Source organism: Gekko japonicus, unplaced genomic scaffold (assembly GCF_001447785.1).
Source record: "Gekko japonicus isolate JY-2015 unplaced genomic scaffold, Gekko_japonicus_V1.1 scaffold2063, whole genome shotgun sequence".
NCBI classification, from domain to species: Eukaryota; Metazoa; Chordata; class Lepidosauria; order Squamata; family Gekkonidae; genus Gekko; species Gekko japonicus.
The window spans coordinates 192098-207859 of record NW_015163150.1 but is presented as its reverse complement, the minus strand read 5'-3'; the positions used below and the strand labels follow the sequence as shown (position 1 = coordinate 207859).

General features: G+C 41.4%; 1 protein-coding gene across 2 annotated transcripts in view; it reads left to right on the top strand.

Moving 5' to 3' along the window:
* Window positions 1-14461, top strand: part of PLCL2 (phospholipase C like 2) — a 120801-nt gene extending 106340 nt beyond the window's left edge. For both annotated transcript variants that reach the window (XM_015407039.1, XM_015407038.1), the window contains exons 6-7: window positions 4193-4302; window positions 14229-14461. In XM_015407039.1, the coding sequence (XP_015262525.1) occupies window positions 4193-4302; window positions 14229-14408 (290 nt within the window). In that variant the 3' untranslated portion in view covers window positions 14409-14461. The remainder of the gene's footprint in view (window positions 1-4192; window positions 4303-14228) is intronic.
* The last annotated feature ends 1301 nt before the right edge of the window (window positions 14462-15762 follow it).

The following is a 15762-nucleotide window of genomic DNA, read 5'->3' as shown; positions in this document are numbered from 1 at the left end:
TGCACATTGTAATATTATTTCTGAGAAATGTATTTGCTTGAACAGATTGATAGAGAAATCAGGCATTTATTAATTCTTCCCCATCGTAAATGGATGTATACAGATAAGCGAAAGGACATTATTGCTTGCGGGGAGGGTGGGATCTAAATTCCGTAAAATAGATAAATAAAATAAAAAATTATACCCCACCATTCAGTCCTGTTGATTTCTTTTAGAATTGACTGATTTGATCTCCTTGCTAAAAGAAGTCAGCCCTGACAGTTCCCTGGAAGGCCAGATACTGAAGCTGAAGCTCAAATACTTTGGCCACCAAATGAGAAGGGAGCACTCACTGGAGAAGACCCTGATGCTGGGAAAGATTGAAGGCAAAAGAAGAAGGGGATGGCAAAGGATGAGATGGTTAGACAGTGTTATCGATGCAACGAACATGAAATTAAGCAAACTCCGGAGCACGATAGAAGACAGGAGGGGCTGGCATGTTGTGTTCCATGGGGTTGCAAACAGTCAGTCTCGACTGTGCAACTGAACAACAGCATTCAGTCCTGATCAGAGTCACCAAGGATTAAAAACATTAAAGGCTTAAAAACAGATTTAAAACAAATAATAAAAACACGTCTTAAAAACCATTAAACTACACAAAAGCACATCATTAAAACAATTAAATCAAAGCTACAGCATTCTGTACCTACTGACATTTCCAAAGTTTTCAAAGGCAGCCCCACATAGAGTGCATTGCAGTAATCTAATCTAAATGTAAACCAGGCCAAGTACTAGAGCAGCCAGATCTTTTCTTCTCAGGAAAGGCCACATTTCATTAACCACTCAAAGCTTGTTAAAGGTGCTCCTGGCCACAGAAAGCTGGTCCAGAAGGATGCCATGATTGACGGTACTGAAAAACATTGCGAGGTCCAAGAGAATCAACAGAGTTGAAATTCCTACATCCATCTCATGGCACAGGTCATTCAGCAGGGTGACCTCAGCTGTTTCAGCCCCATAACCAGGCCAGGAACCAGAATGGAAAAGATCCAAACAGTCCACTTTATCCAGAAATGCTTAAAGTTGAATGCTTGAAAGAAAATACAAGAGGAATGGTGGTGGGGGGGAGTGATTGTTTCAAAGCAATGAAACAGTTCTTATGTCAAGATTACTTGTAAAATGAAAAACTATAGAAATTTTTGATTTCTTTTAGATCACATTCTGATCTGATTCCAATACAGAATGGTCTTGTGTTGTAGTAGTCCTGAGGGAAATGTACTTGGAAGCTGTAAGCAGATCAATTCTCTTTACAGATATTAAACTAACACACTTTTCTAGTGAGGTAGATTTTGTAATTTTCCACGAATTTGACTTACTTATTCAACCAAGTAATAATTTCAGCATTTACTCCTTTCTTAAATACCTTCATATAATGTTTGTAGCTGTATTAATTATCCTGGCTTAATTGAGTTTAATTTAGATTTGGGCTGATGAGTTACAAAGGATGTGCATTAAGCATCACCAAAGACTTGATGTTAAGAGGCCTTGTGCAGATGCTTTAGAACACTTATCATTTATAAATCTCAGTGGGATTCATGGCTCTCCATGCCTTGGAGACCTTCACAGAAGAAAATTAAGGAGAAACCGAGACTCAATTCACAATACCTCTCCACGATTTGGTGATGCATAATGAAATGGAAATTTATTTTATTTATTTATTAAAACATGTATATTTCACCTTTTGTCATGGTTCAAGGCGGCTTACAATAATAGTTAAAACTTTTTTAGTTTAAAAGCATTAATAAAATAAACTCCAAATCTCTCTCCCCCCAAAAAAGATGCCTGCTAATTCAGACTCCCTCAAAAGTCCTGGCAAACAGGTGGGCTTTGCAGTACCACCTGAAGATCTCTATGGAGGGCCCCCCTCACCTCTTAATGGATTCCATTCCACAGAGCCGGAGCCACTGGTGAAAAGGCCTGGGCTCTGGTTGATGCCAGATGGGCCACCCTATGTGGTGGGATGGCTGTCTGATGACCACAGTTGGATGAAAGGACATATGCAAGGAGACACAATGCATTTTCTGATGGGCTATGTTACTTGCTATATATTACATGGCCCAAGGTGCCCTTGAATTGGCTCATCATAAGACTTCTCTGGGACAACTTTTGGCATGCGAATTTTATTCTTTAACCAAATAATAGATGGATGGCTGAGCATTAAGACTGCTGGATGAAACTGGTATAATTGCTTATACCTATTCACCATTGCATCTCCATTAGTGCTAAAAATAACTCTTTTGCATCTAATTGGGGCAATTTATGCAGTGTAAAGGTTTCTAGCTGTATAATTATTTCCTTTGTTATTTCATGTTAATCTGCACTGTGGGCTTTTACAATATTAATTTTAACATTTCCTCTGCTTCCAACAAGTTGACCTGTTTTACATGCCAGTTTCATAGTGGACACAGATCCTAGTTTAAAGAATAGTTTCTGTCATGACGGCGAGGCGCCACTTCACACCTGAGCCAGAATAAAATTGCAGATGTGTCTGAACTACCACTGGATATAAAAAATATAAATGTACTAATATAGCTTGTTGCTGTAATTCTACAATTTGAGGAAAGTCATGTCAGAGTCATTATCTCAGCTCCCAAGAACTGTTACATTCCCCCTCCTCTCTGTGTGAGGTCTGATGGAAATTTTAAAAATGTTAAAGGAAATGGAGCTTTTAATGGACTAAAATTATTTTAGTAGATTATTTACAGATTTAGTCCCAGTTAACAAAGTGTTTCAAAGGTGCTAGGCCTTGAGGTGAATTTCATTTGAGACAGAGACAAAGAAATAATAAAGCTTTTTGTCATGCCATTATCCGGTGATTGTCTTGGCAGTCAGAAAAACCAGAAGCGGGACCCGCAATACTCACGGGGGGGGGGAATATTCATAAAGACTCCCGGTCTGTAGAAGCAACTCTGCTGGTAAGCCTTCCCCCCCCCCCAGCCCGCTGATTCCCCCCCAATTTTCCCTCTCCCCCCACGGGCATCAGCGGTGCCCCCCTGCAGGCACCAGCAGTGAGGCCTGAGTGCCTCCCAGCCGCCAGGCCCGATGATCTCCCCCTGTCGATTCCCCCCCAGCATTGGCGGCGAGGCCTGAGCACCTTCCAGCTGCCAGCCCGCCGCAGAGTTCCCAGAGCATTCTCTGCGCATGTGCAGGGAATGCTCTTAATTTTTTGGATTTAAATATCCCCCATACAGTTTTTAAAACTTTTTAGATTTTTCTGCACACCTGGGGACTGGCCCAAGTGTGCAGGAAAATCTTCCTGCCCCCCAAGTGCCCCCGATGTGCGGATTTAGATATCCGCACAGAGGGGGCAACTTGGCTATTAGACACATATATATCATTTCTGCAGTTTATTAGCTATTCAGTAGTTTGACCATACTATAGTTAAGCAGCAGAAGTCTAACAGTTACTAGATTTCTCCTCCGATCTTATTTTATAGTTACATTGTCTATATCATAGGAGTAGTTAACACATGAGCACCAAACCAGATACTTCCTAGCACTCAGAAGCCCTCTACAGAATGCATGCTGGTGTGTTCAAACTGTGAATAATGGTACCTATCCTCTGCTTGTGGGGGATAATCATGGAGAAAGGCTTGATTTCTTTTCCTTCCATTTCCTCTGAATGCATGGTCTGTGCTACTGCTGGTATAGAGGTTGCACTTATTCAGCTGTTGGATGGGGATTTTAAGCAATAGGGGTTACATTTCCCACAGTCTACCACTCATAAATCAGAGTTTGGGCTTATGTTTTTTAAACAGAAAATGTTACTGAAAACTGATGTATTTTAAAATTATGTGTTAGATCCAGAGATCTTCAGCTAAGAAAGGATATGTGCATTGTCTACATGGTATGCACTATTCCTATGGTTGGGAATGTTTAAAAAAGTAGGATTTCTGATCACAGGGATGGTATGTATATGTATACATTTGTTATGTGCATAGATGTCATGCTCACAAGTCAGCAGTCATGTGTGGGCAGGGGGTAGGCCAGCATTTATGCATCTTATATACCTTTCCTCTGTGGATTTCCTCCCCCATCTGGTTTGACAATGTAGTTGTTGAAGGAAAGCTGATAATGTAAGTTACTGTTTTTCAAGGAGATCCTCTAGTGGATAAAAGAATAATATTACAAACATTTGTATTTCCTTTCTCCCCCAGCAATGGAGTTTCATGAAAACTTGCAAAATATAGGTGCAAAGGAAGGTTTAAAGGAGAGAAAACTACAGAAAGCTGTGGAGAATTTTACCTGGAATATTACAATTTTAAAGGTAATGCCTATTGTGCTTCAGAAAAAGTTGAGTCAAAGTGACCAAGAGAAGTGGAAAAAGTGGACACCCCCTCCCTTTTTTTTTTTGTCCTGTGACTTTCTTTGGGATCTGTTTAACCCCTGTATTGAATGACTAACGTATGCTTATTGTTTGGGTGAGTAAACCGCCGGTTACCATTTTTAGTTCATTACCAAAGGGATGCCTGTCAGCGGACTGATATCAAGTGCAGATCTGCTGAGTAAGAAAAATGTGTGTTTTTAGCAGAAATGCAGCTTTTATTTTGAAACCTGAGACCTGAAAAGTTGTAGCACCCTTCTTTTATGCAGCTGTAGTTGGACACAGGTAGAATGTTGGATCCAGTGTTTGTGTTATCTTGAATAAGATGGGAGGGTCATGAAAAATCAAGATACATTATTGAGGACTCAAACAGAAAGTGTGAAAGAAATGAGTGCAATGTAAGATAAACAGTAAAATCACAGTGTGGAGTAGGACAAAGTAAAACCAGTGTAGTGATGTAAATGCACCAGTGAATCAGTACTGATCTGCAGGGATGTTGAACTGGTGTAAAACTCTCTTAGCAGTGCAATGGATTTTCTGCAGCAGCTTTCTTCTAGGTTTCAGACTTCATCTGTCCATTTCATTCCACATACATGTTCAGCCTCTTTAGCCCATTCCTCTCGCTTATATCCAGTAGAAAATATAAGTCGAAAAATTAATACAGTATGTAAACTTAAACTACATTAGTAGAAGAGAGCAAGAGTCCAGTAGCACCTTGAAGACTTAACAACATTTGTGGCGGGTTATGAGCTTTCGTGAACTGTGAGCAGTGACTCATGAAAGCTCATACTCTGCCACAGATTTTGTAGTACTGGACTCTTGCTCTTTTATACTACTACAGACAGACTAACACGGCTACCCATCTTGATTAAACTACAATATTTAGTGTACCTGTTGTGTAGTGAGTTTGTTGCAGGGAAGCTCAGTGATTCAGCATAGTGATCAGCTTAGTTTATTGGCACACACACAACAACAAAACAAGCCCGCGATGTCCTGTATTTATTTGGTCCCTGGCCAATCCCTAGTCAGCTCTCCCTACTGGTGGGTTTGAATGTCCACCTAGGGATCCTATTGGTGTTCCTAGGATCCTTGGTCCTTTTATTATTCAGGACCAAGCTCTGACTAAGGTGCTGGCTACCTAGTGACTCTCTGCAGACACAACAGTACCTATGAGAGGGCTAATTCTCTGCCTTGTGGAGCCGATTAAACTGAGAGATTAATATGCTAGGCCATCCAGTAAGCTTCGGGAACTTGAGCCTTTCACAGTAAAATCCTGGTGCACATCGAGGTACCTCCTCATGTAGGAATTTTCATGAGGGAAATTATAGAGATAGAGGAAGCATCGGAGATTACTGCACTTCAGTTTTTGTTTCCTTAAAATTATATTTGGAAGAGTGTGCCATTTTTGTTGAGCTCCCCCCCCCCCAATCTGCTGTTTATCTTTGACACGTCTAAAATGTTCTAGCGCTTTTAGCAAAATCAGTTGTCTGAATGTAAGGCTGGAGTGATGATTACCAGTTTTTCTATGAAGTGGCAAGGGCTCTGAGGAGGCTCTGTGTAGCTATTAGGAATCTGTTTATTTGTCTGAAAAGAAGCAGCTGTATTAACATTAACGTAGTTAGGAAGAGAAAATTAAATACTTTGCTGTTCTTTTCGAAATCAGTCAATAGCACTTAATGATGTACACAGGGAAAGCATTTTTAGTAACTGAAAATGCTTGCTGCACATTTTTCCTTTGTGTGCTTTAACTCCAGAATATTTTTTTGGTTTACATTTTGTATGAATATAAAATCATGCATTAAACAAAGCTTTTTTTCCACATAAGACTATACAATTAAAATGCAGAACTGTTTCCATTTGTCATCTGCAGTGTTCTCTGTTTGGCAGAATGAAGAAGTATAGCAAAGTTAGTGCAGCTGTCTGCCTACATTTCATCACCTAATTTCCTTTACCCACTGAGTAACTCATCTCTGTTCTAAACTTTGGAGTCTATTTTAATGTTACAGCATCTTATGCCATTCTCCTTCTCTCCCACACATTTTGAAAGCCTTCTTTCCATTTTTTGAAAATACAGTTTCATCTCACCTCCTCTCAGCTTCATTCTTCCCACTCAGATGTATTAGAGGATCTATTGTAGAAAAATTTTTAAACATACAAACTGTAGCTCTCATCTTCATTCACCCACGCATTGCATCAATTTACAGCGAGTGGGTTGGATCCAGAAGTGCCTTTCCACTCATGGAAAGAGTCCTTCTGTAAGGTGGGAGACTTCTGTCACTCTCGCAAGGGCTCCTTTGGATCCAGCCCACTGTTTCCATAGTATTTAAGGATCTGCCAGTTAAGTGCAAGGGATAATGCCGGTTTCATTTGTATTCTTCCATTCCATCCCCTAAGCAGCAGTAAAACATTTGTATAAAATAATGACACCACAGAAAGCAAAATAAAACCACAAGAATGCAGACCCAGCAGCAGAGGCCTCCCTGGCAGCAGCACTGGCATGAAAAACACCTAAATGATCCTGTGGTCCTACCGTTTTTTATGTTGCCAGAACAACAAGGGCAGCAGTCATTGGAAGTGGCAATTACACTTTTTGGGGCGACACATGAACCTTGGCACAGGAATTATAATCTCACCTTCAGCTCCCAAGAGCAGCCACAAAATAAATAGAGAAAGAAGCCAAAGTCGTCACCAATAAACCTGTTTTTGCACTTGTTTGGCTAACGAAGTGTATAACACAGAATTAAGCTTGAAGAAAAACTCAGCTGCAGAGAAAACCTCAGAGAAATCTCAACACATATAGATGTAGAAACAAGGGAATTGTGAAATGGGTTCAATATTCTGATATTTGTGGTACAGAACTTCTGTGGCTCCTATTAGTGCCATCCTAAGGAGAGCTAAATCCTTCTAAGCTAATTCATTTCGAAGGGCATAGCTCTCTTTAGGATGGTACTGTGATTGCCTTGGGCACTTTCACACACACACTGAACAATGCACTTTCAATTCACTTTGCAGATAGAGTTTACTGTGTGAAACAGCAAAATCTGCTTGCAAACAATTGCTAAAATGGCTTGAAAGTGCATTAGTCAACGTGTGTGAAAGCGCCCTATTAGATAGCAGAGGAATATTAATGGGAGGATATGTTTGAAACCATTGCAGAGGTTGAGAATATTGATTTGTATATAAAAAAAGGCCTTGGAAAGGAAAACTTCTTTGTGCTCTGTGTACAGTAAGCCTTGTAGTTCTTGTTGAGGTAAAGCCATGTAACAATGAGTACAATAAGCACATCAAGCATGTCTGCTGCCCATGACCTACAGAGTACACATTCAGCAATTTTATAAGAACTCTCCAACAGAGCTTGTATAGAAAGAAGTTATCTGTAGGTAAATAATGGCCATCTATTTTGGGGGAAAATCTGTTTCATATAAAAATGATTGTTAAATAGATAAACCCTCATCCAGAGAATGGCGTTTCTGTGGCAAAATAGAAATTCACTAATGGATCAGCTTTACTAGGTATGCAAAATGTCTGCAAACATAACACGTGTAGCATCTACAGAACTACATATGCATCCATACTGATTTCTAAGTATGAGGCTTCTGTTGTTCCTATGAGTGAGGCTTTGTCTGCAGATTAATACTGCTCCGAGTGATCTCTGGATCAGGTATATGGTATAGTTTGGCTGAAATAAATGCTTGTGTGATGTATAGTAGTAACTATGAATTAATTATTTTAAATAGGATTGTTGGTGGTGCTTTATTGTTCTTTGTAGTGAAGAGGGAGGCTAATTTGTGGATTGCTAATAATCATTCCCTGTCATTTATCACATGTACCTTGATATACCAATACAAAAGTCAAGAAGAACAGCTCAGCTTTTGTCCCACTTCGTTAAGAGTTTCTGGTAATTTCAGTGGGGCTTGAATTCAATTCCAGGAGCTTTACAGATTGTGCCCAACATGCAATTCACTCCGTTTATTTTAGCAAAAGCAAAAGTCAACTAGCTCATGTTTAAACAAGCTGAAATCAAACAAAGCAGACTAAATAATGTCAAAGCAAACCATGCAGTGTTTGAAATTCATGGAAATGTTTGTGATAACATATAATTAATCTAACCTACTGTAATGTGTAATACTAACTCTCTTTATTGCAGGTTTATGGGAGTTTTTTAAAGCACATGTTTTCTTGTACAGATTCAATAATGCTGTTGAAACCAAAATTCCATAGGTGAATGGTCTCAGTTAAAGGGGGGGAAATTAAATGGTGAAATGCCAGGTTCTTTATACATCCTACCCCTTTCTAAATCTCCCTTTGTGACTGGCAAAAAGTAATTTAGGCCTCTTGGATTATTATATAATCTTGAATATTATATAATCTCGTGGCATAGAAATGTGAATGTTAACATATTGCCTAGTTCTGTAAAGAAGCGTTGTGTGTTCATTGATCAGAATTTTATTGTCCAGGCTTCTTGTTCCAGAACAGCACAGTCCTCAGGGGAAATACAGCTTCTGCTTTATAAAGCTGTACCATGCTCATTGCCTTCCCCATTGCAAAGCAATCTACCTTCACAGGAGGTGAAGACATTTGTCCTAGAAACTCTTTTCCATATCCTTTGAACTACTGGTCGTTTCTCAGAGGAGGTGCTAGTGAAAAGCATTTCTGCTGCCTCTCACGGGATGGTGAGCAGCACTGAAATAAATCACCTGAGCCCCTGCACCTTATGCTATTTTTCAGGATAATAGAACTCTTGACTCAACAGTCATTCACTCCCATCCAGTAGTTTGGGGTAGTGGTTAAGAGCGCGGACTCTAATCTGGGAGAACTGGGTTTGATTCCCCCCTCCTCCACATGTAGCTGCTGGTGTGACCTTGATCAGTCATAAATTCTTTCAGAGCTGTTCTCTCAAGGGCAGTTCTCGAGAGCGCTCTCTCAGCCCCACCTACCTCACAGAGTGTCTATTGTGGGGAGGAGAAGGGAAAGGGTTTGTAAGTCGCTCTGAGACTCCTTTGGGTAGTGAAGGGTGGGTTATAAATCCAATCTCTCTCCTCTCAATTGCTTGTAGGTGCAGGAACGTCAGTAGAAAAAAACAACCCTGGGTTTCTAGACAAGGCAACTGAACATAATCCCAAACCTTGAAAGTATTCCTTAAAGCCTTCCAGTTTCATAAGAACAGAAGAACATAAGAGATGCCAATGTTGGATCAGGCCAAAGGCCCATCCAGTCCAACACTCTGTATCACAGTGGCCAGAAATACCAGTGCCATCAGGAGGTCCATCAGTGGGGCCAGGACATTAGAAGCCCTCCCACTGTTGACCCCCCCAAGCACCAAGATGACAGAGCATCACTTGCCCCAGAGTCCCTATCTATACCTTGTGGGTAATAGCCACTGATGGACCTCTGCTCCATATGCTTATCTAATTCCCTTTTGAAGCCGTCCATGCTTGTAGCCACCACCACTTCCTGTGGCAGTGAATTCCAAGTGTTAATCACTCTTTGGGTGAAGAAGTACTTCCTTTTATCCGTTCTAACCCGACCGCTCTGCAGTTTCATGGAGTGCCCACGAGTTCTTGTATTGTGAGAAAGGGAGAAAAGTACCTCTTTCTTTACCTGCTCTTTCCCATGCATAATCTTATAAACCTCGATCATGTCACCCCTCAGTCGTCTTTTCTCCAAGCTAAAGAGCCCTAAACGCCTTAACCTTTCCTCATAGGGAAAGTGTTCCAACCCTTTTATCATTCGAGTTGCCCTTTTCTGCACTTTTTCTAAAGCTATAATATCCTTTTTAAGGTGTGGTGACCAGAATTGCACACAGTATTCCAGATGAGGTCGCACCATTAATTTATATAGGGGCATTATGATATTGGCTGATCTGTTTACAATACCCTTCCTAATAATCCCCAGCATAGCATTGGCCTTCTTTATTGCAGTCACACACTGTCTCGACATTTTCAGTGAGTTATCCACTACAACTCCAAGATCTCTCTCTTGATCAGTCTCTGCCAGTTCAGACCCCATCAATGTGTATTTATATTTAGGATTTTTAGCTCCAATGTGCATCACCTTGCACTTGGCCACATTGAACCCCATTTGCCATGTTGACGCCCACTCGCCCATCCTTGACAGATCCCCTTGGAGTGCCTCACAATCCTCACTGGTTTTCACCACCCTGAACAACTTTGTATCATCCGCAAATTTAGCCACTTCACTGCTTACTCCCATCTCCAAATCATTAATGAACAAGTTAAAAAGCAGTGGACCAAGTACTGATCCCTGCGGTACCCCACTGCTTACCACCCTCCACTGAGAAAATTGCCCACCTACACTCACTCTCTGTTTTCTATGAACTAGCCAGTTTTTGATCCATAAAAGGACTTGTCCTTCTATCCCATGATTTTTGAGCTTACTTAGGAGCCTTTGATGAGGAACTTTATCAAAAGCTTTCTGGAAGTCAAGGTAAATAATATCTATTGGATCCCCCTTGTCCACATGTTTGTTCACCCCCTCAAAGAACACTAACAGGTTAGTGAGACAAGATCTTCCCTTACAGAAACCGTGCTGAGTCTGCCTCAATAGGTTTTGTTCATCTATGTGCCTACTAATTCTTTCCTTAATAATGGTTTCCACCAATTTACCCGGTATCGACGTCAGACTGACTGGCCTGTAATTTCCCGGATCTCCTCTGGAACCCTTTTTAAAGATGGGAGTGACATTAGCTACCTTCCAATCCTCAGGAATGGAGGCAGATTTTAAGGAAAGATTACATATCTTTGTCAGGAGATCTACAAGTTCACATTTGAGTTCTTTCAGAACTCTCGGATGTATGCCATCTGGGCCTGGTGATTTTTCAGTTTTTAAGTTGTCTATCAGTTTTAGGACCTCCTCTCTCGTCACCTCAATCTGACTCAGGTCTTTCAACACCCCTCCTGAAATCAGTGGTTCTGGAGTGGGCAAGCACTTCTCATCTTCCACAGTGAAGACGGAGGCAAAAAATGCATTTAGCTTCTCAGCCATTTCCCTATCATCCTTCAATACTCCTTTTACCCCTTGGTCGTCCAAGGGCCCCACTGCCTCCCTGGCTGGTTTCCTGTTTCTAATGTATTTGAAGAAAGTTTTATTGTTGGTTTTTACGTTTTTTGCTATATGCTCCTCATATTCCCTTTTTGCCTGCCTGACCTCAGACTTGCATTTTATTTGCCATAGCCTGTGTTCCGTTTTATCAGCCTCACTGTGACTAGCTTTCCACTGCTTAAAGGAATTCTTTTTACTTTTTACAGCCTCCATTACTCTGTTTGTTAACCATGCAGGCTTTTTCCTATACCTGTTTGTGCCTTTCCTAACCTGCGGAATATATATTTTTTGAGCTTCTAGGATCGTAGTTTTAAATAGATCCCAAGCTTCCCCAATTGTTTTGACCCTTTCTACTTTTCCTTTCAGTTTCCTCCCCACGTGTCCCCTCATATCAGAGAAATTACCCCTTTTAAAGTTAAAAATGGTTGTGTGAGTCTTTTTGGCCAATTCTCTATTTGTACAAATGATGAACTCAACAACATTATGATCACTGTTTCCAAGCGGTGCAATCACTTTTACATCTCTCACCAGGTCTTGAGTGTTACTTAGGACCAAATCAAGGATCGCCTCTCCCCTGGTAGGTTCCGTGACCATCTGCTCCATAGCACAGTCATTTAGAGTGTCTAGAAACTCAATCTCTTTTTCCCGGCTAGAACACATATTGACCCAATCAATGTGTGGGTAGTTAAAATCACCTATTATTACACAGTGTTTTTGTCTAGTTGCTATCTTTAAGGCATTCATCATTTTATAATCCTCCTCTATCTTTTGATCTGGTGGGCGATAACAAACTCCCAGTGTTAAGTTTCCTTTTGGCCCCCCTATTTCAACCCATAGAACTTCCAGAAGCGAATCCAATTCACTTAGCCTCTCAATCTTTCTAGACTTTATACCCTCTCTGACATACAGAGCTACCCCACCTCCAACCCTTCCCCCCCTATCCTTCCGATATAATATATAACCGGGAATCACTGTGTCCCACTGATTTTCCTCATCCCACCAAGTTTCAGAAATACCCACAATGTCTATTTTTCCCTCCGACACCAAGCACTCCAACTCCCCGATTTTACCTCGGACACTTCTAGCATTTGTATAGAAACAGCTGTAATTTCCCTTACAAGTTAAGCCTGCATCCTTCCTCTTGCTATCTCGAGTCGTTGTCCGGCAGTCCATGTCACCAGCCATGGCCTCTGTGGACAATTTCAATCCACCTCCCTGTAGAAAAGCAACAGGTACCCCCTCATCTCTCTGAGATGAGCCAACCCGAACCAGAGACTTTTCATCTCCTGTCGGCTTTCCCCCAATATTCAGTTTAAAAGCTGCTCTGCCACCTTTTTGATTTTAAGCGCCAGCAGCCTGGTTCCTTCTCGGGACAAGTGGAGACCGTCTCGCCTGTACAGCTCCCTCTTGTTCCAAAAAGTATCCCAGTGCCTAACAAACCTGAACCCTTCCCCTCTACACCATCGTCTCATCCACGCATTGAGACTCCTGATCTCTGCCTGTCTCTCCGGCCCTGCGCGTGGAACAGGTAACACTTCTGAGAAGGCTACCTTGGAGGTCCTGGCCTTGAGTTTCCTGCCCAGCAGCCTAAATTTCTCCTCCAGGACCTCACGACTGCATTTCCCCACATTGTTGGTGCCCACATGCACCACAACCACTGGCTCCTCCCCAGCACTATCTACCAGCCTATCTAAAACACGCGTAATGTCCGCTACCTTTGCACCAGGCAGGCAAGTCACCATACAGTCAGTACGCGGGTTCGCCACCCAGCGGTCTACCTGCCTAAGGATCGAATCACCCACTACCTGCCCAGGGATGGTTCCTTGGTGCAAAAGGATACCCGCTCACCAGCTGGGGAAGAGGTCCCTTCTGAGGGCACATTCCCCTTATCCTCAGCACGGTGCCCTGTTTCCCCTAGACCCTCATGCTCCCTGACAGCAGCGGGGCTGCCAGATCCAGAGTGGGACGTAGCTAACAGGTCCCTGAGAGTCTTTTCTGTGCGCCTAGCTGACTGTCTCTGCTTCTCCAGGTCAGCCACCTTGGCCTCAAGGGAGCACACACGTCCCCTGAGAACCAGGAGCTCCTTGCATTGAATCCTCTCAGCTGAAAGCAAGTAAAAAAACCACTCACCCCTCTGTCTCCTGCTCCTGCTCAGAGCTCAGCTGGGTCTCAGCATTCCTTTGGAATGCATTGCAGGGCCCTTTTGAGTTTCTGATAATGGATACAGATTGTTTACTTCTTCATAAAGAGATCAAAGGAACCCAGCACATGGATATTGGTGTTGCAGGATTGCAAGCATGACAAATTCCTTATGGCTTTCATTCCATCTGATTTACCTGAAATCTAACAAAAATCACTTGCCACAGAGACTGGTGTGCTAGGAAAGGTGTTTGTATCTAACCAGTTGCATGTAGAGGCTAGGATCCTACACTGCCTGTCTGCTTGCAGCTGGCCCTTCCACTCTCAGAAGGGAGAGAGGGTGGTTTTGGTCAATTCTCTCCTCTCACTCCAGCCCATCCTGACCTTCCTTGTGTTCCTGGGGGTCCCCTGACCCATGGGGGAACAATCCCATGGAGCATAGATGAGACGGCACTGGTGGAGGGGCAGCAGAAAAGTTGCTGTTTATGCAGTGCTGCTCTGCTGTTAATGTATAGGGTCCAGAATGGAGCCATTTAAGGCCATATCTGTGTGTGCCCTATCACAAAGTGATTTTGTTCAACTGTCATATTCACCAAGATGAAAACAAGCAATCAAGATTGTAAAATACTCATTGATAACTGTGACTCTTTTTTTTTTTAACTTAACAGGGCCAGTCTGATCTTCTCAAATATGCTAAAAACGAAGCACAGGAGAATCTAAAACAAATTCACTATGCCACTGTCTCATGTGGACTGAATAAGCCAGGATCTGAAAATGCTGAGGTTTCCAAGCCCCGTCGAAGCCTGGAAGCCATACCTGAAAAGGCAGGTGAAGAAAATGGAGAATGAATGAACATTCTCATCAATATAGAGTTTATAACTCTACAGCCATTGTAGCTGCACAGGACATTTTGCTTTGCACTTACTATTGGGGGTGGGGGTGGCAGGGGGAAATCCTGGAATTTTAAAAAGCACAACTGGAGAAGCTAATTACAATCCATGAAAACTGTGAATGTATGTAGGAATTCTGTGTGCAAAGACAATGGAATTGTTTTAACATGGAAATACTATTGCTGGCTTAAACACTCTTGTCTGTGTGAAAGATATCACATTACCTTGTGCAAAAACTATCATTGTTGTTCCATAGAAAAAAAGTAGTTTTCCTGAATGGAAATACAGTATATAAAGGGCAAGGAAAAGAGATTTTTGTTTGTGCTCAGAAAAGTGCCTTGATTTTGGGGGGAAAATTAGGTGTGCAGAGCAATTGCCTTGATTTTTAGAAGGAAGAAGGCTGTGCAGTTCTCTGTTTGTGGTAATTATACATGTCATTGCACACCTAACTTTTAAAAAGAAATCGGGGCTAAGCATTTGGGCAACTGCACACTTTTTTTTGCAAAATTGTGCTATTATAGGATACTTGGCAGTGTTTGGAAGTGCTACTGTTGTTTTGGGGTTCCTTTTCCTTTTTTCCTTTTGTTCTTGAGCCATAAATAAAAAGGGAAATGTAAATAGAAAGTGCTTATTTGTAGCACAGTGCACTGTTAAAGAGCCACTGCATAGAAGGAAAATGTATAACCAGCCTGTGTCATCAAATGCCCAAGTTAGGCACATACCTATTCCCACCTAAGAACATCTGCAGATGTCTGTAGCTAATGTAAAAGTGACCAAACTGCAAGCAAAATGTTGTAAATAGTTTTATCATTTTGTGGAAGTAAAGAAATGTTCACATTAAAAATGTTTTATGATACTATCCCCATGGTGTTGGTCTAAACTGAAGTTTAATTTAGTTTGTTAAATATGTTTTTTAAACTTACAAGATTCATCATGGTTTTACATGGTTTTAACACCAATTTATTTCTTTTTTATTTTTTATTCGTACAGCAGTAAATAACCTCTCTGTTGCTGAAATATACAAACCAAGATCTGCCTCCTAATGTTTCTGCTATAAACAGTAAAATGGGGTACGACTTCACAAGGTGCAATAAATTTTGAATCCAATGAAGTGAGTCTAGCTATTTTAAATGGGGTTTTTTTTTTGTTCAGTGAGATTGACACTTCTTATTTTTCTCAACATGGTGGTTCCTGGAGAGACTAAACAATCAGGTAAACCTGAATATATCATTCTGTAGATCTCAGAAGGTTTCCTTTCCTTCCAGAAACATTGTTCAATAAAAGTACCATAGGCACCATTGAAGATCTTATT